General features: G+C 35.4%; 1 protein-coding gene across 1 annotated transcript in view; it reads left to right on the top strand.

Annotated features, from left to right (window-relative positions):
- The window catches only part of LOC114897570 (disintegrin and metalloproteinase domain-containing protein 5-like), a 136,189-nt gene that overhangs the window by 62,487 nt on the left and 47,241 nt on the right, over positions 1–26,461 (top strand). Inside the window, 1 exon segment of the mRNA XM_029226494.1 lies at positions 19,444–19,639. Coding sequence (XP_029082327.1) covers positions 19,444–19,639 — 196 coding nt within the window.

Genomic DNA, 26,461 nt, shown 5'->3' with positions numbered 1-26,461 from the left:
GTATTTTGGATATTAGCCCCTTAACAAACATATTTGCAAATATCTTCTCCCATTCAGCTGGTTACCTTTTTGTTTTCTTGATGGTTTCCTTCATTGTGTGGAAGATTTTGTTTGAATGAGTCCCATTTCTTTATTTTTGCTTTTTATACCCTTGCCTGAGGAGAGAGATCCATTAAAAATATTGCTAAATTCAAAGTCAAAGAGTGTACTGCATATGTTTTCTTCTAGGAGTTTTATGGTTTCTGGTCTTGCATTTAGGTCTTTAATCCATTTTGAGTTTATTCTTGTATATGATGTGATATACACACATCATATACAAAAATTTCATTCTTTTAGGTGGAGGTGTCCAGTTTTCCCAACATGGCTTATTAAAGAGACTGTTGTTTCACCATTGTATACCTTCTTGCCTCCTTTGTCATAGATTAATTGACCATATGTGTATGATTTATTTCTGAGCCCTCTATTCTGTTCCATTGATTTATACCTGTTTTTGTGTCAGTAGCATACTGTTTTGATTACTGTAGCTTTGTAAAATAGAAGTCAGGGAGTGTGATAACTCTAGTTCTTTTTTTCCTCAAGATTGCTTTGCCTGCTAGGGGTCTTTTGTGGTTCCATACACATTTTAGAATTCTTTGTTCTAGTTCTGAGAAAAATGTCATGAGTATTTTGCTAGGGATTGCATTCAATCTGTAGATTGCTTTGGGTAGTACAGTTATTTTAACATTAATTCTTCCAATCCATGAACATGGTATATCTGTCCATTTATTTGTATGTATTCATCAATGTCTTATAGTTTTCAGAGTATAGGTTTTTCACTTCCTTGGTTAAATTTATTCTTAGGTATTTTATTATTTTTGATGTGATTGTAGATGAGATTGTTGTGTATGTCTTTAGCTCTGAATTGAGTCTCTTATAGGTAGCTTATAGATGCGTCTTGTTTTTTTTTTTATCCAGTCAGCCTTTTGATTGCAGCATTTAGTCCTTTGACATTTAAAGGGGTTATTGATAGCTATGTACTTACTGATATTTTATTTCTTGCTTTCTGTAATTGTTTCTGTAATTCTGTAATTCTTCTCTCTTTTCTTTCTCTTTTAGTTTCTTCCCTTGCAGTTTGATGATTTTCTTTAGTGTTACGTATGGTCTCCTTTCTCTCTAATTTTTGTATATCTATTGTAGTTTTTGATTTGGGTTACCATGGGGTTCATATATGTCGACCTGTAGCTACACCTACTTGTTTTAAACTGATAGTCATTCAAAATTTAAATACAATTCTAAAAGATCTACATTTTTTACCCTCCCCCCACATACACTTTGTGTTTTTGATGTCATATTTTACATCTTCATGACTATCCCTTATATGTTTATTGTAGCTATAGTTGATTTTTACAATTTTTGTCTTTTAACCTTGATACTAGATTATTTAAGTGGTTGATCCACTGCCTTAACTATATATTTGCCTTTACCAGGGAGATTTTTCACTTCCTATATTTTCTTATTTCTTGTTGTAGCCTTTTATTTTTCACTTAAAGAAGATCCTTTAACATTTCTTGTAAGGTTGGTTTAGTAGTGATGAACTCTTCATTTTTGCTTGTCTTGGAAAAGCCTTATCTCTTTTTCAATTCAGAATGATAACCTTGCAGGGTAGAATATTCTAGGTTGTAGATTTTTTTTTTCTTTCAGCACGTTAAATATATCATACCACTCTCGTCTGTGGTGGAAAGTTTCTTTAGAAAAATAAGCTAAGAGCCTTATTTGGCTTCCCTTGTATGTGACTTTGTCTCTTGCTGCCTTTACAATTTTCTCTTTATCTTTAACTCTTGCTATTTTAATTATGATAATTCTTAACGTGGGTCTCTTTGGGATCATCTTGTTTGGGATTCTCTGTGATTCCTTTACCTGGATATCTGTTTCCTTCTTTAGGTTAGGGAAGTTTTCAGCCATAATTTCATCATATAAAGTCTAAAAGTTAAATTTATTCCCAAGTAATATAATGTTTTTGATACTATTATAAGTGGGATTTAAAATTTTTCTTTTTCATATATTTTGTTATAAATGGATAGAAATGAAAATGATTTTAGTAGTTTGATTTTGTATCCTGCAACTTTACTGAATTTGTGTATCAGCTCTAATGGATTTTTTTTGTGGTTCTTTAGGATTTTCTGTATATAAGATCATGTCATGTGAAAACAGCGACAATTTTACTTCTTCCTTTCTGATTTGAGTGCCTTTTATTTCTTTTTCTTGCCTAACTGCTTTGGCTGGAACTTCCAGTACTGTGCTGAATAGGAGTGGTGATAGTGGATACCTCCGTTTATTCCTGATCTTAGAGGAAAAGATTTCAGCTTTTCACTATTGGGTATAATGTTAGCTAAAGTTTGTCATATATAGCTTTTATTATGTTGAGATATGTTCTTTCTATACCCAGTTTTTTGAGTGTTTATCATGAAAGGGTGTTGAATTTTGTCAAATGTTTTTTTCTGCATCTCTTCAGCAGATTATATGAATTTTACTCTTAATTTTATTAATGGGGTGTATTGCATTTATTGATACCTGTATGTTGAATCATTCTTGCATCTAAGGTATAAATCCCACTTGACCATGGTGTTTGATCCTTTTAATATGCTGTTGAATTTGGTGTGCTAGCATTTTCTTCAGAATGTTTTTCATCTGTATTCACCAGGGATATTGGCCTGCAATTTTCTTTTCTTCTGGTGTCCTTATCTGTCTTTAGTACTGGGGTAATGCTGGCCTTGGAAAACGAGTTTGGAAGTATTCCCTCCTTTTTAATTTTTTGGAAGAGTTGGAGAAGGATTAGTATTCTTCTTTAAATATTTCATAGAATTCACTTGTGAAACCATCTGGTCCTGGGCTTTTCTTAGGAGGTTTTAAAAACAAATTTAGTCCCTATAGCTTTGATTAGTCAGTTCGAGTTTTCCATTTCTTCATGATTCAGTCTTGGTAGATTGTGTGTTTCTTGGAACGTACACATTTCTTCTAGGTCACACACTTTGTCAGCATATAATTCTTCATAGTAGCTACTTATGATCCTTTGTATTTCTACAGTATCAGATTTAGTGTCTCTTCTTTCATTCATAATTTTATTTTATTGAGGCCTGTCTTTTCTTTTACTTCGTTAGTCTAACTAAAGTTTTGCCATTTTGGATTTCAAAAATCCAACTCCTAGTTTTATTGATCTTCTCTATTTTCTTTTTAGTCTCTATTTCATTTATTTCCCCTCTAATCTTTGTTCTTTTCTACCTTTTGCTAACTTTGGGTTTACTTTTTTCCTCCTTTTCTTATTCCTTTAGGTGTAATGTTGGGTTGTTTATTTGAGATATTTCCCTTTTATAATGTGGACATTTATTGCAATAAACGTAACTCTTATAACTGCTTTGGTGGCATCTCATATATTTTGGTATATTGTTTTTTTGTTTTTCTCTATTTCAGGATTCTTTCTGATGTTTCTTTTATTTCTCCTTGATCTATTGGTTGTTCAGGAGTGTTCTGTTTAATTCTGCATTTTCTGAATTTTCCACTTTTTCCTCTTTTATTGGTTTCTAGTTTCATAACACTGTAAAATACACAAAATATTATTTCAGTCTTAAGTTTCTTAAAACTTGCCTGTGACCACCATATATCCTATTGTAGAGAATGATACATGTGCTTTTGAGAAGAATTTGTATTTTTTTCCATTGGAAATAATGTCCTATATATGTCTCAAGGTCTATTTGATCTATAATGTTATTCAGGTCTGCTATTTTCTTACTTTCTTTCAGGTTGATTTATCCAATGTTAAAAGTAGGGTATTGAAGTCCCCTTCTGTTATTGTATTGTTGTCTACTTTTCCCTTCAGTCTGTCAATATTTGCTTAAAGTTTTTAGGTGCTCCAATATTTGGTGCATGTATAGTTACAAGTGTTATGTTCTCTTGATGGATTGATCCCTTTATCGTTTTATAATGACCTTCTTTGTCTTTTGTGACTGATTTGACTGAAAGTCTATTTTGTCTAGTATAAGTGCAGTAAACCCTGCTTTCTTTTGGTTAGCATTTGCATGGAATATCTTTTTCTTCCTTTCACTTTCAGCTTAGGCATATTCTTAAAGCTAAATTGAGTTTCTTGACTGTTAAATCTTTTTTTTTTCTCTATCCATTTTCCATTCTGTATATTTTGATTAGAGAACTTAATCTGTTTACATTTAAAGTAATTATTGATAGGTAAGGACTTTCTGTTGCCATCCTGTTAGTTGTTTTCTGTTTTTTAAAGTTCCTTTTTCTTTTCTGTCTTCCATTTTGATTTATTTTTTGTAGTGATATATTTTAATTTGTGTATCTATTACAGATTACCTCTTTGTGAATACCATGATGCTTATAAAGATATTTTATAGATATAACAGTATATTTTAAGCTGCTAATAACAACCCATCTTCTATAAATACAAAAGCTTTGCATTTTTAATTCTCCTCCTCCTATATTTTATGCATTTAATATCCCACTTTGTATTTTTTATATTGTGAATCCATTAACAAATTATTATAACTATGTTTATTTCATAATACTTTTGTAGTAGAGATAAATGTGATTTGTCATGATTACAGTATTAGTATATTCTGAATTCGACTATATATTTACATTTACCAGTGAGTTTTACACTTTTATATATTTTCATGACTTAGTGTCCTCTTATAATTTGATGAACTCCTTGTTGGATTTCTTATAAGCAGGTCTGGAGGTGATGAACCCTCTTACCTTTTATTTGTCTGGAATTGTCTTTATCTCTCCTTAATTTTTGAAGGACACTTTGCCTTGTATAGTTTTCTTGGTTGGCAATTTTTTCTTTTAGTATTTTGAATGTTTCATCCCCCTCCATCCTGGTTTGCAACATTTCTGCGGAGAAATCCACTGATAACCTTATGGATTCCTTTATATGTAGTGAGTAATTTTTATCTTGCTGCTTCAAAATTTTTCTTTTGACTTTTAACATTTTGGTTATAATTGTCTTAGGGGAATATATTTTGGGTTTTTCTTGTTTGGAGACCTTTTAGCCTTCTGTTCCTAGCTGTCCGTATGTCTCCCAAGATTTGGGAAGTTTTCAGCTATTATTTCTTTAAAAATCTTTCTGCTCCTTTCTCTCTGTTTTCCCCTTCAGGAGCTCTCATGATATGAATGTTCATTTGCTTGATAAGCTACCATAATTCAGGTAGGTGTTCTTTGCTTATTTATTATTTTTGGTTGTTGTTGTTTCTCTACTAGATAATTGGAAATAAACAATATTCAGGTTCACTTACTCTTGCTTCTGTGTGATTGATTCTGCTTTTGAAGTCTTTTATTAAATTTTTATTTTTATTATTGTTTTCTTCAACTCTACAATTTCTGTTTGGTTCTTTTTGATGGTTACACTTTCTTTATTCCTCCATTTTGCTCTTGCAGTTTTTTCAGTTTCCTCTGGTTATCTACCTATGTTCTCTTACATTTCTTCATTGAGGTTCTTTAAGATGATTATTTAAAAATCTTCCCACAAATTAAAGCCCAGATTTAGATAACTTCCCTGGTGAATATTACCAAACATTTAAAGAAGAAACAATAGCAATACACCACAATCTCTCCCAGAAAATATAAGAGAAAGGGATACTTTAAAACTCATTTTAGGGCTTCCCTGGTGGTGCAGTGGTTAAGAATCCACCTGCTAATGCAGGGGGCATGGGTTTGAGCGCGGTCTGGGAAGATCCCACATGCTGTGGAGCAACTAAGCCTGTGCACCACAACTACTGAGCCTGTGCTCTGGAACCCATGAGCCACAACTACTGAGCCTGCGTGCCACAGCTACTGAAGCCCGTGTACCTAGAGCCCGTGCTCCACAACAAAGAGTAGTTCCCTCTCACCACAACTAGAGAAAGCCCACGCACAGCAACAAAGACCCAACACAGCCAAAAATAAATAAATAAAATAAATAAATTTATTTTTAAAAAATAAATAAGAAAAATAACTCATTTTAAAGGACAGTATTACCCTGACACCAGATGAAAGCCTCACAGGGAGACTATAGACCAATATTCCTCATGAATGTCAATGCAAAATCCCTTTTAAAATTACAAACAGAATCCAGAAATATGAAAAGAATGCCACCATGACCAAGAGGGATTTATTTCAGTACTGCAAGTTTGTTTAATTAATGTAGCACACCATATTATTTAAATAAAGGAAAAGAAAGTACATGATCATCTCAGAAGATTCAGTGAAAGGATATAACAAATGTAATAACCACTCATTTATAAAATTATGCACAAATTATAAATAGGGAGAAACTTAACCTGATACAGGTCATCTATGAAATACCTACAGCTAACATCATACTAATAACAAAATTCTGAGTACTTTCCCCCTAAAATCAGACACAGAGCAAGGAGGTGTAGGCTCTCATCACCTCTATTCAATGCTGTACTAGAGACTGTAGAAAGTACAGTCAGGTAAGAAAAAGAAATAAAAGTTGTCCAATTTGGAGGGAGGAAGTACACGTCTCTCTGCAGATGACATGATCCTGCATGTATGTAATAATCCTAAGGAATTCATCAAAAATAGCTTTGAAAACAAATGAGTTTATAAAAGTCACAAGATACACAGTCACTATACAAAAATGAATTGAATTTCTATGTAATTGCAGTGAACAATCTGAAAATGAAATTAGAAAAACAATTCCATTCACAGTAGCATAAGAATACTCTTAATAAAAGAAATGCAAAACAGATTCACTTAACACAATTTTGAGGAAAAGAAAAAATCTAAGTGAAGTTGGAATATTCCATGTGAATGGATTGGAAGACTCAGAATTGTTAAGATGGCAATTTTTTCCTTTCTCGGCGGTCCCCAGTAGTATCTCTAGGTTTAATGAATCAGTAGAGAACTCACAGTTCTCAGCATATAGCTTACTCATGACTATGATTTATTAAAGCCAAAGGACACAAAGAAAAATCAGTAAAGGCTATCTTTTCATTTACTTGTTTTTCTTCATGGATTTCCTTCATCAATGTTTTATAATTTTCAATGTGCAGATCTTATATATCCTTAATAAAAATCATTCCTAAGCATTTTACTCTTTTTAATGCTATTGTAAATAGGATTTTTTCTTAATTTGTTTTGTAGATAGCTCATTTTTACTGTAAAGAAACACAACTATTTTTGTATGTTGATTTTGTATCTTGCAACTTTAAATAATTAAGTTATTATTTTTAAAAGTTATTTTGGTGAAGTCTTTAACCTTTTCTATATATAGCATAATGTCATCTGCAAACAGAGACAGTTTGACTTCTTTCCTTCCAATTTGGATGTCTTTTATTTCTTGCCTCATTGCTCTGGCTAGGATTTGCAGTACTAAGTTGAACAGGAGTAGTGAGAGAGGGCATCCTTGGCTTGTTAGCTATGGGATTGTCATATATGGCCTTTATTATGTTGAGGTGCATTCCTTCCTATAGCTAAGTTAATAGTTTTTCATCATGAAAATATATTAAATTTTGGCAAATGCTTTTGCTGTATCTGTTGAGATAATCATGTTATTTTTATCCTTAGTTCTGTTAATGTAGTGTATGGCATTTATTGACTTGGGTATGTTCAACCATCCTTGCATCCTAGGGCTAAATCTCATTTGATGATGGTGTATGAACATTTTAATGTGCCGTTGAACTTGGTTTGCTAGTATTTTGTTGAGGATTTTTGCATCTGTGTTCATCAGGCTGTTCATCAGGTCAAAACTACTTTGGCATATAGTTTTCTTTTCTTGTGGTGTCTTTGTCTGACTTTGGTCTGAGGGTAATTCTGGCCTTGTAAAATGAGTTTGAAAGTGTTTTTTCCTCTTCAGTTTTTTGGAAGAGATTAAGAAGGATTGGCCTTAATTTTTCCTTCAATGTTTGATAGAATTCAACTGTGAAACCATCCGATCCTAGGCTTTTCTTTTATGGGAGGTTTTTGATAACTGACTCAGTCTGTTTGCTCATTATTGGTTTGTTCAGATTTCCTATTTCTTCATGATTCAATCTTGGAAGATCATTTCTAGGTTTCTTCTAGTTTATAAAATTTGATTATAATTGTAGTCTCTTATAATCCCTTGTATTTCTGTGCTATCTGTTATAATGCCACCTCTTTCATTTTTAATTTATATGAATTGTCTCCCTTTTTTTTTCTCAGTTAGCCTAGCTAAAAGTTTGCCAATTTTATCTTTTCAAAAACCCAGCTCTTAGTTTTTGTCACTTTTTAAAATTGTTTTTCAAATCTCTATTTCACGTATTTCTGCTCTAGTATATATTATTACCTTCCTTCTGCTAACTTTGAGCTTAGTTGGTTCTTCTTTTTCTAGTTCCTTGAAGTGTTAGGTAGGTTGTTTGTCTGAGATCATTTTTTGAATATAGGTGTTTATTATTATGAAAGTTCCACTCAGAAGTAAATTTTCTGCATCCCTTGGGTTTTGGAATGTTGTTATTTCCATTTTTCATTTTCTCAAAATATTTTTGCTTCCTTTTAATTTCTATGTTGACACATTGTTTTTTTCAGTAGTGTATTGTTTAATTTTCATAAATTTGTGAATTTTCAAGTTTTCTTTCATTGTGGTTGGAAAAGATGCTTGATATGATTTCAGTCTTTTTAAATTTGTTAGGACTTGTTTTTGGCCTATGCTGTATCTTGGAGAATGTTCTATGTGCACTTGAGGAGCATATATATTCTGCTGCTATTGGATGGAACATTCTGTGTATGTTTGTTAGGTCCATTAGGTCTATAATATTGTTAAAGTCCATTGTTTTCTTATGGATTTTTCTGTTATGGATGATCTAACCAATATTGAAAGTATGGTAATGAAGTCACCCATTATTATTACTGTATTTGTGACTGTTTCTTCAGTTCTGTTAATGTTCGCTTTGTATATTTAGGTATTCTAAGGTTGGGTGCATATGTATTTGTAATTGTTATAAATATTGTTTATTTAAGTTCTTAAAGTCTATGTTATCTGATATAAATGTGGCCTCCCTGCTCTCTCTGATTGCCATTTGCATGAACTACTTTTTTCCATCCCTTCACTTTCAGTTTATTTGTATCCTGAAGGCTTAAATGAGTTTCTTATAGGCAGCATATAGTTGAATTTTGTTTTTTATTCATTCATCTACTCTAATGTCTTTTGATTGTTGAATATAATTCATCTACTTTCAAAGTAATTATTGATAAGGAAGGATTTGCTATTGCCATAGTGTTTTTTTCTGTTTGTTTTGTAGTTCTTTTGTCCCATTTTTCCTCTCTCACAGTCTTACTTTGTGATTTTTTTGTGGTGGTATGCTTTGATTCATTCCTCTTTGTATTTTGTGCTTTGACTAAAAGTATTTTCTTTGTGATTTTCACAAGGCTTACACAAAACATTTTATAGTCATAACAGCCTATTTAAACTGATAATGTCTTCAATTTCATACAAAAACTCTAAGCTTTTACTTCTCTCCCCCCACATTTCATGCTATTAGTCATATTTTAACATTTAAAAATATTGTGTATCCATGAACAAATTGTTGCAGCTACAGTTATTTTTAATGCTTTTGTCTTTTAACTTTTATACCAGAGTTAAAAGTAATTTACTATACCACCATATTATGTATAGTATTGGAGTATCTGAATTTTATTGAATACTTACTTACCAGTGGATTTTATCCTTTCATATGTTTTCATGATGCTATTTGGCATGTTTTCATTTTGACTTGAAGAACCTTCTTTAAAGAGCCTTTTTTTTTTTGGTAAGACAGGTCTAGTGGTGATGAACTTCCTCAGCATATGTCTTTCTGGAAAAGTCTTATCTCTTCTTCATTTCTGAAGGACAGCTTTACCAGGTATAGTATTCTTGGTTGGCAGATTTTTTTCTTTGAAAATATCCTCCCACTTTCTGAACTGCAAGGTTTCTGCTGAGTAGTCTTACAGTCTTATGTGGATTCCCTTGTGATAAGTTTCTTTCCTCTTCTGTCAGTATTTCTTTATTAAGTAAGCTTTCTGCTTACTTTTCTGCTTACCTTTCTCTTTGCTCCTTCTGGGATTCCCATATGCATATATTGTTTCTTTCGACAATGTTCCTTATATACCATAGAATTTATTTTCTTTCTTCTTTGTTCTTCCAACTGGATAACTTCAAATAATTGTCTTTGAATTCACTGTTTCTTCTGCTTGATCAACTGTGCTTTTGTAGCTTTTTATATGAAAAATTTCAGTTCAGTCATTTCATTCTTCAGATCCAGAATTTATTTGGTTCTTAAAAAAAATTTTCTCTTTGTTAGATGTCTCATTTTGTTCATGTATTTTTTTCCTGATTTTTATTGATTTGCCTGTCTGTTCTCTCTCATAGTTCACTGAACTCATGATGATTATTTTTAATTTTTTTTGTCAGGCAATTTGTGCATCTTCATTTCTTTGGGGTCTTCCACAGAGACATATTTCAGTCCTTTGGTGGTGTCTTGTTTCCTTGATTCTTTATGTTCCTTGATGCCTTGCATTGCTGTCTTCACATTTGAAGAAGTTGCCATCTCCTCCAGTGTTTAGTAACTGGCCTTGGGAGAGAAAGAAGTCAGGCACCAGTCAGCCCAGCTAGAGTTCTGAGGGTCTCTCAGACCTTTTCTATGGGTGTGTATACTCCATTCCTCTTATTCCCTCATGGTGGGAAAGTTTAGGATTGTATGCTTTCTCTCAGTCTTGCAAAGCCAGTATGAATGTGGAAAGCCTCCTATTTATTTTCCTTAAGGCTGTGCCCTGAAGTGTTCAAAGTTGTGCACCTTCCCCCAGTTCAGCAGGGTCCAGGCAGCTGCTAATATCCATGTGTCCTCCGCAGCATTCTGCACACTGTTGGAGGCTTACATGCACCATCTGCTGGAGAGTGTGGGTGCTGGCTATACGGGTGTGTGTGGAGTAGGTGTTCTCTTGGCTAGTTGTGGGTGTCCTCAGGTGAGGCATCCTATTGGTTCATATGGAGGGCTCTTGCAGGAGCCTGCGAGCCAGTTATTAGGATACATGGCTGGTTGCTGTGATCCATACATTGTTGCTGTGAGCACCCATCCCTTCTCCCTACTCGTATGTGTCTCCAGACTGTCAATCCACTCAGTGTTCTGGGTGGGGGAAGACAAAAGTGGGCCTCGTGGCCAGTGTCTCACAAGGCTGGGGAAACCAGGCTCCTTACATCACTTTCACTTTCTCCTCTTGGAGAAGTCACAAGCCACCTTGGAGAAGGGGTGATGTGGGTCAAGAGAAACTGTTGTTCTTACCCACTTCAATGCATCTACTCTCAGATGTTTTTACTCTAAAAGGGGACTGGAACCTTTTTGTTGGATTCCTGGACTCCCGTAAAGGTATTCTTATCCATGGTAGTTGTTTCTGTGTGAGTATGCAGCCTGGAATCTCCTATTCTCCCACCTTACTGATGCCACTCTCCTCTTCTTTCCCATTATTGGACATAGTATAGGATTAGTTATTGATATTAATAGTAACTTTAAAAATTAACCAACCTGGGGACCTTCAAGATGGTGGAGGAGTAAGCCGTGGAGATCACCTTTCTCCCCACAAATACATAAAAAATACATCTACATGTGCAGCACCTCCTACAGGAAACCTACTGAACGCTGGCAGAAGACCTCAGACTTCCCAAAAAGCAACAAAATCCCCACGTACCTGGCCGTGTGCCTGACAGGGTCTTGGTGCTCCGGTTTGGTGTCAACCTGAGCCTCTGAGGTGGGAGAGCCGAGTTCAGGACATTGGACCACGAGAGACCTCCTGGTCCCATGTAATATCAATCGGCGAGAGCTCTCCCAGAGATCTCCATCTCAGTGCTAAGACAGAGCTCCACCCAATGGCCAGCAAGCTCCACTGCTGGATGCCCCACGCCAAACAACTAGCAAGACAGGAACACTACCCCACCCATTAGCAGAGAGGCTGCCTAAAATCATACTAAGTTCACAGATACTCCAAAACACACCACCAGACACAGCCCTACCCACCAGAAAGACAAGATCCAGCCCCACCCACCAGAACACAGGCACCAGTCCCCTCCACCAGGAAGCCTACAAAACCCACTGAACCAACTTCACCCACTGGAGCAGACACCAAAAACAATGGGAACTACAAACGTGCAGCCTGCCAAAAGGAGACCCAAACACAGTAAGTTAAACAAAATGAGAAGACAGAGAAATATGCATCAGATGAAGGAGCAAGGTAAAAACCCACCAGACCAAACAAATGAAGAGGAAATAGGCAGTCTACCTGAAAAAGAATTCAGAGTAATGATAGTAAAGATGACCCAAAATCCTGGAAATAGAATGGTGAAAATACAAGAAACATTTCACAAGGACCTAGAAGGACTAAAGAGCAAACAAACAATGATGAACAACACAATAAATAAAATAAAAAATTCTCTAGAAGGAATCAATAGCAGAATAACTGAGGCAGAAGAACAGAGAAGTGACCTGGAAGATAAAATAGTGGAAATAATTACCGCAGATCAGAATAAAGAAAAAAGAATGAAAAGAATTGACCACAGTTTCAGAGACCTCTGGGACAACATTAAATGCACCAACATTCGAATTATAGGGGTCCCAGGAGAAGAAGAGAAAAAGAAAGGGTCTGAGAAAATATTTGAAGAGATTATAGTTGAAAACTTCCGTAACATGGGAAAGGAAGTCGTCAATCAAGTCCAGGAAAGGCAGAGAGTCCCATACAGGAAAAATCCAAGGAGAAACACACCAAGGCACATATTAATCAAACTGTCAAAAGTTAAATACAAAGAAAAAATATTAAAAGCAGCAAGGGCAAGCAACAAATAACATACAAGGGAACCCCCATAAGGTTAACAGCTCATCTTTCAGCAGAAATTCTGCAAGCCAGAAGGGAGTGGCAGGACATATTTAAAGTGATGAAAGGGGAAAACCTACAACCAAGATTACTCTACCCAGCAAGGATCTCATTCAGATTCGATGGAGAAATTAAAACCTTTACAGACAATCAAAAGCTAAGAGAATTCAGCACCACCAAACCAGCTTTGAAACAAATGCTGAAGGAACTTCTCTAGGCAGGAAACACAAGAGAAGGAAAAGACCTACAAAAACAAACTGAAAACAATTAAGAAAATGGTAATAGGAATATACATATTGAGAATTACCTTAAATGTAAATAAATTAAAATGCTGCAACCAAAAGACATAGACTGGCTGAATGGATACAAAAACAAGACACATATATATATGCTGTCTACAAGAGACCCACTTCAGACCTAGGGACACACACAGACTGAACGTGAGGGGATGGAAAAAGGTATTCCATATAAATGGAAATCAAAAGAAAGCTGGAGTAGCAATTCTCATATCAGACAAAATGGACTTTAAAATAAAGACTATTACAAGAGACAAAGAAGGATACTACATAATGATAAAGGAATCAATCCAAAAAGAAGATACAACAATTGGAAATATTTATGCACCCAACATAGGAGCACCTCAATATATATGGCAAACACTAACAGCCATAAAAGGAGAAATTGACAGTAACACAATAATAGTAGGGGACATTAACACCCCACTTTCACCAATGGACAGATCATCCAAAATGAAAATAAATAAGGAAACACAAAGTTTAAATGACACATTAAACATGATGGAGTTAACTGATATTTATAGGACATTCCATCCAAAAACAACAGAATACACTTTCTTCTCAAGTGCTCATGGAACATTCTCCAGGATCATATCTTGGGTCACAAATCAAGCCTTGGTAAATTTTAGAAAATTGAAATCATATCAAGTATCTTTTCCGACCACAACGCTATAAGACTAGATATCAATTACAGGAAAAAAAAAACTGTAAAAAATACAAACACGTGGAGGCTAAACAATACACTTCTAAATAACCAAGAGGTCACTGAAGAAATCAAAGAGGAAATCAAAAAATACCTAGAAACAAATGACAATGAAAACACAATGAACCAAAACCTACGGGATGCTGCAAAAGCAGTTCTAAGAGGGAAATTTATAGGAGTACAATCCTACCTAAAGAAGAAAAATCTCAAATAAACAATCTAACCTTACACCTAAAGCAATTAGAGAAAGGAGAACAGAAAATTCCCCAAAGTTAGCAGAAGGAAAGAAATCATAAAGATGAGGTCAGAAATAAATGAAAAATAAATGAAGGAAATGATAGCAGAGATCAGTACATCTAAAAGCTGGTTTTTTGAGAAGATAGACAAAATTGATAAACCATTAGCCAGACTCATAAAGAAAAAAAGGGAGAAGACTCAAGTCAACAGAATTAGAAATGAAAAAGTAGTAACAACTGACACTGCAGAAATACAAAGGATCATGAGAGATACTAGAAACAACTGTATGCCAATAAAATGGACAGCCTGGAAGAAATGAACAAATTCTTGGCAAAGCACAACCTTCTGAGACTGAACCAGGAAGAAATAGAAAATATAACCAGACCAATCACAAGCACTGAAATTGAGACTGTGATTAAAAATCTTCCAACAAACAAAAGCCCAGGACCAGATGGCTTCCCTGGCGAATTCTGTCAAACATTTAGAGAAGAGCTAACACCTATCCTTCTCAAACACTTCCAAAATATAGCAGAGGGAGGAACACTCCCAAACTCATTCTATGAGGCCACCATCACCCTGATACCAAAACCACACAAAGATGTCACACACACAAAAAAATCCTCAACAAAATACTAGCAAACAGAATCCAACAGCACATTAAAAGGATCATACACCATGATCAAGTGGAGTTTATCCCAGGAATGCAAGGGTTCTTCAGGATATGTAAATCAATGTGATACACTATATTAACAAATTGAAGGATAAAAACCATATGATAATCTCAATAGATGCAAAAAAAGCTTTTGACTAAATTCGACACCCATTTATGATAAAAACTCTCCAGAAAGCCATAGAGGGAACCTACCTCAACATAATAAAGGCCATATATGACAAACCCAGAACCAACATCATTTTCAATGGTGAAAAACTGAAAGCATTTCATCTACGATCAGGAACAAGAAAAAGATGTTCACTTTTGCCACTTTTATTCAACGTAGTTTTAGAAGTCCTAGCCTTGGCAATCAGAGAAGAAAAAAAATAAAAGGAATCCAAATTGGAAAAGAAGTAAAACTGTCACTGTTTGCAGATGGCATGATACTATACATAGAGAATCCTAAAGATGCTACCAGAAAACTATTAGAGCTAATCAAAAAACTATTAGAATAGCAGGTTACAAAATTAATGCACAGAAATCTCTTGCATTCCTATACACTAATGATGAAAAATCTGAAAGAGAAATTAAGGAAACACTTCCATGTACCATTGCAAAAAAGAGAGTAAAATACCTAGGAATAAACCTACCTAGGGAGACAAAAGAGCTGTATGAAGAAAACTATAAGACACTGATGAAAGAAATTAAAGATGATATAAACAGATGGAGAGATATACCATGTTCTTGGATTGGAAGAATCAATATTGTGAAAATGACTATACTACCTTCAGCAATCTATGGATTCAGTGCAATCCCTATCAAACTACCAACAGCATTTTTCACAGAACTAGAACAAAAAATTTCACAATTTGGATGGAAACAAAAAAGATCCTGAATAACCAAAGCAATCTTGAGAAAGAAAAATGGAGCTGGAGGAATCAGGCTCTTGGTCTTCAGAGTACACCAGAAAGCTACAGTGATCAAGACAGTATGGTACTGGCACAAAAACAGAAATATAGATCAATGGAACAGGATAGAAAGCCCAGAGATAAACCCACGCAATATGATCACCTTATTTCTCATAAAGGAGGCAAGAATATAAAATGGAGAAAAGCCAACCTCTTCAATAAGTGGTGCCTGGAAAACTAGACAGCTACATGTAAAAGAATGACATTAGAACACTCCCTAACACCATACACAAAAATAAACTCAGAATGGATTAAAGACCTAAATGTAAGGCCAGACACCATCAAACTTTTAGAGGGAAACGTAGGCAGAACACTGACATAAATCACAGCAAGATCCTTTTGACCCACCACCTAGAGAAATGGAAATAAAAACAAAAATAAACAAATGGGACCTAATGAAACTTAAAAGCTTTTGCACAGCAAAGGAAACCATAAACAAGACGAAAAGACAACCCTCAGAATGGGAGAAAATATTTGCAAATGAAGCAACTGACAATGGATTAATCTCCAAAATATACAAGCAACTCATGCAGCTCAATATCAAAAAAAACAGACAACCCAATCCAAAAATGGGCAGAAGACCTAAACAGACGTTTCTCCAAAGAAGATATACAGATTGCCAACAGACACATGAAAAGATGCTCAACATCACTAATCATTAGAGAAATGCAAATCAAAACTACAATGAGGTATCACCTCACACGGGTCAGAATGGCCATCATCAAAAAATCTGCAAACAATAAATGCTGGAGAGGGTGGGAATGTAAATTGATACAGCCACTATGGAGAACAGTATGGAGGGTCCTTAAAAACTAAAAGTAGAACTACCGTATGACCCAGCAATCCCACTACTGGGCATATACCCTGAGAAAACCATAATTCAAGAAGAGTCATGTACCACAATGTTCATTGCAGCACTATTTACAATAGCCAGGATATGGAAGCAACCTAAGTGTCCATCAATAGATGAATGGGTAAAAAAGTGGCACATATATACAATGGAATATTACTCAGCCATAAAAAGAAATGAAATTGAGTTATTTGTAGTGAGGTGGATGGACCTAGAGTCTGTCATACAGAGTGAAGTAAGTCAGAAAGAGAAAAAGAAATACTGTATGCTAACACATAAAAATGGAATCTAAAAAAAATGAAAAAGTTTCTGATGAATCTAGGGGCAGGACAGGAATAAAGACGCAGATGTAGAGTGTGGACTTGAGGACATGGGGAGAGGGAAGGGTAAGCTGGGATGAAGTGAGAGAGTAGCATTGACATATATACACTACCAAATGTAAAATAAGTAACTAGTGGGAAGCAGATGCATTGCACAGAGATATCAGCTCCGTGCTTTGTGACCACCTGGAGGGGTGGGATAGTGAGGGTGGGAGGGAGAGGCAAGAGGGTGGGGATATGGGGATATATATAGTTGGTTCACTTTGTTATACAGCAGAAACTAACACAACATTGTATAGCAATTATATTCCAATAAAGATGTTAAAAAACAACCAACCTGTCAAATACAACTAGTATAGTTATGTAGTGTCATCCGTGTGCCAAAAGGAAATATTTTTCTGCTGCACAAACAAGATTCACATGTCCAGAAGGTTACCTGAACAACTGCTGTTGAGACTGGGATAGTATTTATGATTCTAATTAGTTCCTGGGCCCAATTATGGAAAGGGACATAGCCCAGACTATGATTTTTCAGAAATACACAGTAATTTTTTTACTATGTTGTTAAGGCTGATATGATGGTCAGAAGCAGTAAATTAACTCACTCATCCCTGGTTCAGTTGTGTAAAGGGACACAGCCCTGTATATGAATTATACATTACATATGCAGACTGATAGTCTTGGCAAGAATAAAAATAAATTAAAAATTACAAGGAGGGCTTCCCTGGTGGCGCGGTGGTTGGGAGTCCGCCTGCCGATGCGGGGGACAAGGGTTCGTGCCCCAGTCCCGGAAGATCCCACATGCCGCGGAGCGGCTGGACCCGTGAGCCAAGGCCGCTGAGCCTGCGCGTCCAGAGCCTGTGCTCCGCAACGGGAGAGGCCCCAACAGTGAGAGGCCCGCGTACAGCAAAAAAAAATAAAAATAAAAAAAAATACAAGGAAAAACAAAATAAAAATATTTTAGGAGAAAATAATGTGGAACAAGGAGCCAGAAGGTTTAATGTTTTAGGCTCGTTTGGGAATCAGAGAGCCGTGGAAAGGAAAATAAACCCCCTTTAATGGAGGAGCAAGTACAGTGATAAAGCTTGGTTCAAAGGACATTTGTGGATCTGGGTATTTAAGTATTGAAAAAGAAGTTGGGTGAAAGAAGCCACTCTAATAAGGCTATATACTGTATGATTCCAACTATATGACATTCTGGAAAAGGCAGAACTATGGAGACAGTGAAAAGATCAGTGGTTGCCAGGCACTGAGGGGGAGATGACTAGGAAGAGCATGAAGGATTATTAGCGTAGTGTGAATACTCTGTATGATACCACAACAGTAGATACATGTCGTTATACATTTGTCTAAACCTGTAGAATGTGAAACACCAAGAGTGAACTTTAATATAAACCATGGATTTTGAATGATTATGATGTGTCGGTGTAAGTTCATCAGTTGCAACAAATGTAGCACTCTAGGAATACATGCTTTGCATGTGTAGGGCAGGGGTTATATGGGAAATCTCTGTACTTTCTCCTCATATTTTCTGTGATCCTTAAACAGCTGTAAAAAATAAAGTTTTAATGGTAAAAGAAATTAGAATAAAAGGAAGATTGCCATTTATACACATTTGTAAAAGAAAGTATATTCTGAAGAAACAAATATTAATACTTTCTCATTATATGTATTTTCTTTTGAAAACAATTTTGATTATTTGTTTTGATTTGAATGCTAACTCTATAAGCTTGGGTAACACAAGTGTTGTTTTGTCTTCCCACCCATCTCTTGGAGAACTTGTGTCCGATTTGCTTCAGGTAGCAGATACTTGTTGTAAATGAGAAAACTATCTAGAAACCCTCTTTCAGAGGCAGGGCAGTGAATGTTATATAATCTGGGTCTCTAGGACCTTTGAAGCCAGAACAAATTTGACTTAGTTTGTGTACTATAGTGATGATAGCCGTAAGGAATTGGGACTTGTGTTGAGGAAAGGGTTTGCAGTCATGGTATTTATATGTTTGTTTTCAAAAGCAGATATGCCTAAAGGGAACCCCGGAAGCTATGAGCTAACAGTGAACACTGAAGAGATCAGAGATATATAATTGGACAAGTTACTTTTTACAGTTGTTTTCAATGTGGTACATGAAACAAACCTTCTCTTATGTGTCCTGCAAACTTTTTTCGAAATGTTTATGAGGCATATTTATTGTTTTGTAAATGGTTGCTGATTTCTGCTTTAAGGATGGCATATGGAGAAACCAGAGTCTGCCCATGTGAGCATATCCTTAGTGGGTTGAAAATAATTTTTATAATAATCATTTAGCTCTACTTTCTTTCTTTTTTATAATTATGGTAGTCTGCTTATCTCTGAGTTTCTCATATCTCTCACAAGCAATACCCACTCCTTTAGCACAGCAAATTCTATTACCTAAATGTCTGTGCAATGCTTAAGTAGTTAACAAGAAGACAATTTCCTCATTGCTCTTAACAACTTAGAAAAAATGGATGGAAACTTCAAGCCTGAAAGAGAAAGAAAACTTGGGTATCATTTATATGTAATTTTTTTCTTATGTTTCTTTTCTCTTCCAGATAAAACCAGTTAATACACCTTGTAGGCAACCAGTTGATGAATGTGATTTTCTAGAATTCTGTGATGGGAATAACGCACACTGTGTGCCTGACACTTATGCACGTGATGGACAGAGTTGTGATTCGGGCGACTCCTTCTGTTATAAAGGACGATGTCGGTCGTTTACCAGACAGTGCAGAAAATTAATTGGAGGAGGTAATGACCACTATTTTCTTCTTAGTTCCTAAATTCTGATGATCCCAAGCTCTGTTATTTAATGCTATAAAACAAAAATGTAAGTGTAATTTTAAAATAAGTGTATCCTATTTGTAGGCCTAATGTATATTAGTGTTAAAGGAAGTAAAGTTTTCTTGATTCTGAGAAAAAACTTCTGAATTTATAAGGAATCCTTATTTGCACAAGGGAGAGACCTCAAGTGGAAATGCAGCTTCTTGGAAGATTATATTGACAAAATAATTAAGTAATAGTCAACCTAAGAAAGAAATAGAGAATTTTATTCAAGCCAATCTGAGGATTATAACCCAGGAGATAGTCTTCCAAAAAGCTCTGAGAACCGTTCTGCCCATTAGAGGTCAAGGCAAAGTTATATATGTTTTCAAGACAAAGGGTTATACATGAAAGTAACATACTGACAGTATACATAGTCCAGATCTGCGTGTAGAAGACAAGTAGTGGTTCATCGTAAACCCTTACAGGATTGAGAAAGGAATGTTATCTCCTAAGGAGTCATCTTGCTGATAACAGGAGAACATTGCTCTTTTTGTTTTGACACATAAAGCAATGTGAGTGCAAAACGAACAGTTACGTCAGGGTTTCTCCACCTCAGCACTGTGAATATCTTAGGCCGGGCAGTTCTTGCTGTGAGGGGTGTGGGATCCTGTGTACTTTAACATTTTTAGCAGCATCCATGGCCTTTTCCTTCCAGACACAGCGCCTGCAGGCCTTTGTGGTTTTCACAGCTGGAGTGGGACTGATACTGGCTTCTAGAGGGTGGCAGTCTGGGTTGCTACTAAATATCCTACCATGCACAAAACAGCCCCTATAAGAAGGAATTATCTGACCCCAAATATAAGGACTTACCAGATGCCATCTCATTAATTGCTTTCTGGCTGTTTTGTAGTTCCACTGAGAGAAAATATTTGCAAATCGTACATCTGATAAGAAATTAATATCCAGAATATATAGAAAACTCCTAAAACTCAGCAACAGAAAACAAACAGCCCGATTCAAAAACAGGCAAACGATGTGAATAGATATTTCTCTAAAGAAGACATGCAGATGGCCAATAAGCATATGAAAAGAAGCTCAACACCACTAATCATTAGGGAAATGCACATCGAAACTCTGAGATACCACCTCACACCCATTAGGATGGCTGCTGTCAAAAAAACAGAACACAACAAATGATGAGGATGAGGGAAAATTGCAACAGTTGTGCACTGTGGGTGGGAACGTAAAATGGCATCACCACTATTCTGTGTATGGAGATTGCTCAGATTATTAAAAATAGAATTACCATATGACCCAGCAATTCCTCTTCTGGGTATACCCAAAAGAATTGAAGGCAGTGTCTGGAAGAGATATTTATGCACTCATGTTCATAGCAGCATTATTCACAATAGCTAAAACTTGGAAGCAACCCAAATGTCCATCAGTGGATGAATGGATAAAGCAAACTGCGGTGTATATACACAATGGAATATTATTTAGTCTTAAAAAGGATGGAAATTTTGCAACAAAGTACAACATGGAGGAGCCTTGAGGACATTATGCTAAATGAACTAAGCCAGTTACAAAAAGACAAATGCTGTATGATTCCACTGAAATGAGGTACTTAGTAATCAATATCACAGATACAGAAAGTAGAATGGGGTAGCTGGGGCCTGGGGAAGGGAAGAATGGAGAGTTGTTATTCAATAGGTATAAAATTTCCATTTTAGAAGATAAAAAGAGTTACGGAGATGGATGATAGTGATGGTTGCACAACAGTGTGAATGCACAATGGACCACCGAACTGAACACTTAAAAATAATTAAGATGGTAAACTTTATGTGTATTTTAACACAATAAAAATTTGTAGAAAACAAAAACCAATTTATTCGATATATAGTACCTACCTCTTTTTAAATTTCTTTAAAATAATCCAGCTCCATATTTTTTAAAGCTTCATTGCATAATTTCCTTACTCTGAAGCCCATTAGCAATTAGTGTTTTACCATTTTATCATCATATTTTGTATAGTTAGATCTAAACCTTTAATTTCTTGAAGCTTGGGAACTATTTCCTCCCATCCTCTGCTTTCATGAGCATCTAAAATAGAATTCATAGGTAGTAAATGTATGTGGATTTTTTTTAAGTGGGGGGACAAAAAGGAAGGATCCCTTCTGCCAACACAGTGCTGATGTCACTTACTTCAGCACTTCATATATGGCAAGTCTAGTGATCATCAACTTCTTCAGCTTTTGTTTGTCTGGAGAGATTTTCTCTCTCCTTAATTTTTTTTTTTTTTTTTTTTTGCGGTACGCGGGCTTCTCACTGTTGTGGCCTCTCCCGCTGCGGAGCACAGGCTCCGGACGCGCAGGCTCAGCAGCCACGGCTCACGGGCCCAGCCGCTCTGCGGCGTGTGGGATCCTCCCGGACCGGGGCACGAACCTGTGTCCCCTGCATCGGCAGGCGGACTCTCAACCACTGCGCCACCAGGGAAGCCCCTCTCCTTAATTTTTTAATTGAAGTATAGTTGATATACAGTAATAATAGATGTTACAGGTGTACAATATAGCAATTCACACTTTTTAAGTTTATACTACTTTTATAGTTACCATAAAATATTGGCTATATTCCCCACGTTATACAATATATTCTTGTAGCTTATTTTATACCTAATTTATACCTCTTAACCTCCTACCCCTATATTGACCCTCTCCCCTTGCCTGTCCCCCTGGTAACCACTAGTTTATTTTCTGTATCTGTGAGTTTGCTTCTTTTCTGTTATATTCACTGCTTTGATATATTTTTTAGATTCCACATATAAGTGATATCATACAGTATTTGTCTTTCTCTGACTTATTTCAGTTAACAGTGACCTCCAAGTACATCCAAGTTGTTGCAAATGGCAAAACTTCATTTTTATGTGTGAGTAGTATTCCATTGTGTGTGTGTGTGTACTCGTACACCACGTCTTCTTTATCCATTCATCTGTTGATGGACACTTTGGTTGCTTCGACAATTGTAAATAGTGCTTCTGTGAACATTGGGAGGCATGTGTCTTTTTGAATTAATGTTTTTGTGGGGGTTTTTTTGGATATATATCCAGGAGTGAAAATGCTGGGTCATATGGTCGTTCTACTTTTAGTTTTTTAGGACCTCTATACTGTTTCCCGCAGTGGCTACCCCAGTGTACTTTCCCGCCAATAGTGTACGATGGTTGTCTTTTCTTCACATTGTTATTCATTTTCTTTTTGATGATAGCCATTCTGACCAGTGTGAGGTGATACTGTGGTTTTGATTTGCATTTCCCTCATGATTAGCGATGTTGACCATCTTTCCATGCACTTGATGGCCATCTGCATTTCTTTTTTGGGAAAATTTCTATTCAGTTCTTCTGCCCATTTTTTAATCGGGTTGTTTGTTTGTTTGTTTGTTTTAATGTTGAGTTGTCTGAGCTTTTTATATATGTAGAATATTAACCCCTTATCTGTCATATCATTTGAAAATGTTTTCTCCCAGTCTGTAGGTTGTGTTTTCATTCTGTTTATGGTTTCCTTTGCTGTGCAAAATCTTTTAAGTTTAATTAGGTCCCATTTGTTTATGTTTGCTTTTATCTCCTTTGTTTTAGGAGATGAATCAAAAAAAAATATTCCTGTGATTTATATCAAATAGTGTTCTCCCCCTGTTTTCCTCTAGGAGTTTTTTGGTATCCGTTATACATATATATTTTATTTACAGTCATCCATTGCTGAAGACGTAAATTGTTTATATATTTTGGATATTGTGAATAAAGCTGCAATGAACATGGAAGTGCAGGTATCTCTTTGAGATCCCTATGTCAATTTCTTTTGATGTGTACCCAGAAGAGGGTTTGCTGCGTCATGTGGTAGTTCTGTTTTTAAGATTTTGAGGAATCTCGTAGTGGCTTCACCAATTCACATTCCCCCTAACAGTATACAAGCTTTCCCTTTTCTCAACATCCTTGTCAACACTTGTTATCTTTCTGATGATAGCAAAAGTAAAAGGTGTGACGTGATGTCTCACTGTGATTTTGATTTTGATTTTCCTGGTAATTCATCATGTTGAGCACCTTTTCATGTACTTATTGGTCACTTGCATGTCTTCTATGGAAAATGTCTATTCAGATCCTTTGTGCATTTTCGAATGTTGTTGTTGTCATGGAGTTGTAAGAGTTCTCTATGTGCTTTGGATATGAATGCCTTATCACATATATGATTTTCAAATATTCTCCCCTTCTGTAGGTTTCTTTTTATTTTATTACTTGTTTCTTTTGCTATGCAGTAGCTTTTTAGTTTGATGTAGTCTCACTTATTTTTGCTTTTGTTGCTTCTGCTTTTGGTGTCACACTCAGGAAATTGCTGCTGCCAAGATAAATGTGAAGGAGCTCTTTCCCTGTTTCCTTCTAGAAGTTTTACTGTTTCTTGTCTTATGTTTGAGTCTTTAGTCCATTTCAAGTTCATTTTTCTGAGCAGTGTAAGATAGAGGTCCAATTGCATTCTTCTGCATGTGGTTATGCAGTTTCCCCAACAGCATTAATTGGGTAGACTCTCCTTTCCCTATTGAGTTTCTTGACTCCCTTGTCAAATATTAGTGGACTGTGTGTAGGGGATTATTTATGGGCTCTCAACTATGTTCCATTGTTCTGTGTGTCTATTTTTGTGGCAATACCATATTGTTTTGATTACTAAAACTTTTAGTGTAATTTGAAATCAAGAAGTGTGAAGGCCCTGAATTCTTATTTTTCTTTCTCAGGATTGCTTTGGCAATATGGGGTCTTTTATGGCTCCACAAAAATGATAGGATTGTTTTTTCTATTTCTGTTGAAAAATGCCATTGGAATTTTGATAGGGATTGCATTGACTCTATAGACAGCTTTGCGTAATACAGACATTTAAATAATATTAATTCTTCCAATACATGATAATGGGATATATTCCCATTTGTTTGTGTCTTCTTCAATTTCTTTCATCAAAGCCTTGTTTTCAGTGGACAGATATTTCACCTCCTTGGTTAAATTTATTCCTAAGTATTTTATTCTTTCAAATCCTTTTGTAAATTGGATTGGTTTCTTTGTTTCTTTTTCTTTTTCAAATGTTTAGTTATTAGTGGGCAGAAATGCAACTGTCTCATATATGTTTTGTATCCTGTAACTTAAACAAATTTGTTTATTCTAAGAATTTTTTTGTAGAGTCTTAGGATTTTCTGTATATAAGATCATATCATCTGCAAACAAGGGCAATTTTATTTCTTCCTTTCTGATTTGGATGCTTCTCATTTTTTGTCTTTCCGAATTGCTCTAGCTGTGACTTCCAATGCTATGTTGAGTAGGACTGGTGAGAATGGGCCCTGTTGTCTTTTTCCTGATCATGGAAGAAAAGTTTTCAACCTTTCACCACTGAGTATGACATTGGCTGTGAGTTTGTCATATATGGCCTTTGTTGTGTTGCAGTATGTTCCTGCCAGTCCCAATTTGTTGAGAGTTTTTACCATGAGAGGATGTTGTATTATGTCAAATGCCTTTTATGCATTTATTGAGATGATCATATAATTTTATCTTTCGTTCTATTAATGTGACATATCACATTTATTGATTTCCATTCGTTGAACCAACCTTGCATCCCAGAGATAAATCCCACTTGATCATGGTGAATTATTATTTTAATGTGATGTTGAATTTGGTTTGCTAATATTTCTGAGAAATTTAGCATCTGTATTTATTGGGGTTATTGGGTTACTGGTCTGTAATTTTCTGTATTTATTAGGGTTATTGGGTTATTGGTCTGTAGTATCCTTACACTTTGGTTTTGGTAGCAGGATAATGCTGGCCCCATAAATTGAGTTTGCAGGTGTTTCCTTCTCTTCAATCTTTTGGAAGAGTTTGAGAAGGATGGACATTCATTCTTCTTTAAATGTTTGATATTCACCTGTGAAACCATCTGGTCCTGGGCTTTTCTGTGTTGGAAGTTTTTTGAACCTCCTTATTTGTAATTAGTCTGTTCAGATTTTCTATTTCTTCATGTTTCAGTCTTGGTAGTTTGTATGTATTTGAAGATTTTATCCATTTTTTCTAGATTGTCCAGTTTGTTGGTTTATAATTGTTGATAATAGTCTCTCAAGATCCTTTGTCCTCTGTGGTACCAGTTGTAATATTTTCTCTTTAAATTCTCTTATTTATTTGAGCCCTCTCTTTTTTCTGATTTAGTCTAGCTAAAGTTTTGTCAAATCTTTCTTTTCAAAAAACTAGCTCTTCATTTCTTTCTATTATTTTCTGGTCTCTATTTCATTTATTTCTGCTCTGATGTTTGTTATTTCCTTCCTTCTGCTAACATTTGCCTTAGTTTGTTATTTTTCTACTTCCTTGTTAAGTAAAGTGAGGTTCTTTGAGATCCTTATTTTTCCTTAATGTACCATTTGTTGTTGTAAGCTTTCTTCTTAGAACTGCTTTTGTAGCATCCCAGAGATTTTCATATGTTATATTTTTGTTTGTTTTAAGATATTTCTTGATTTCTTGTTTGATTTCTTCTTTGACCCACTGGTTGTGCAGGAGCATATTGTTTAATATCCACATATTTGTTAATTTTCCAGCTTTACTTCTGTTATTGATTTCTAGTTTTATATCTTTGTGGTCAGAAAATATAATTACTATGATGTCAGTCTTCTTAAATTTGCTAAGCCTTGTTTTGTGACCTAACACTGCTCTATACTGGAGAATGTACCATGTGTGCTTGAGAAGAATGTGAATTCTGCTGCTGTTGGATGGAATCTTCTGAATATGTTTGTCAGATCCCT

This window comes from Monodon monoceros, unplaced genomic scaffold (genome assembly GCF_005190385.1).
Source record: "Monodon monoceros isolate NGI ecotype Baffin Bay Population unplaced genomic scaffold, NGI_Narwhal_1 Super_Scaffold_17, whole genome shotgun sequence".
NCBI lineage: Eukaryota > Metazoa > Chordata > Mammalia > Artiodactyla > Monodontidae > Monodon > Monodon monoceros.
The sequence above is the reverse complement of the archived record's forward strand: the minus strand, read 5'-3'. Positions and strand labels throughout refer to the sequence as shown.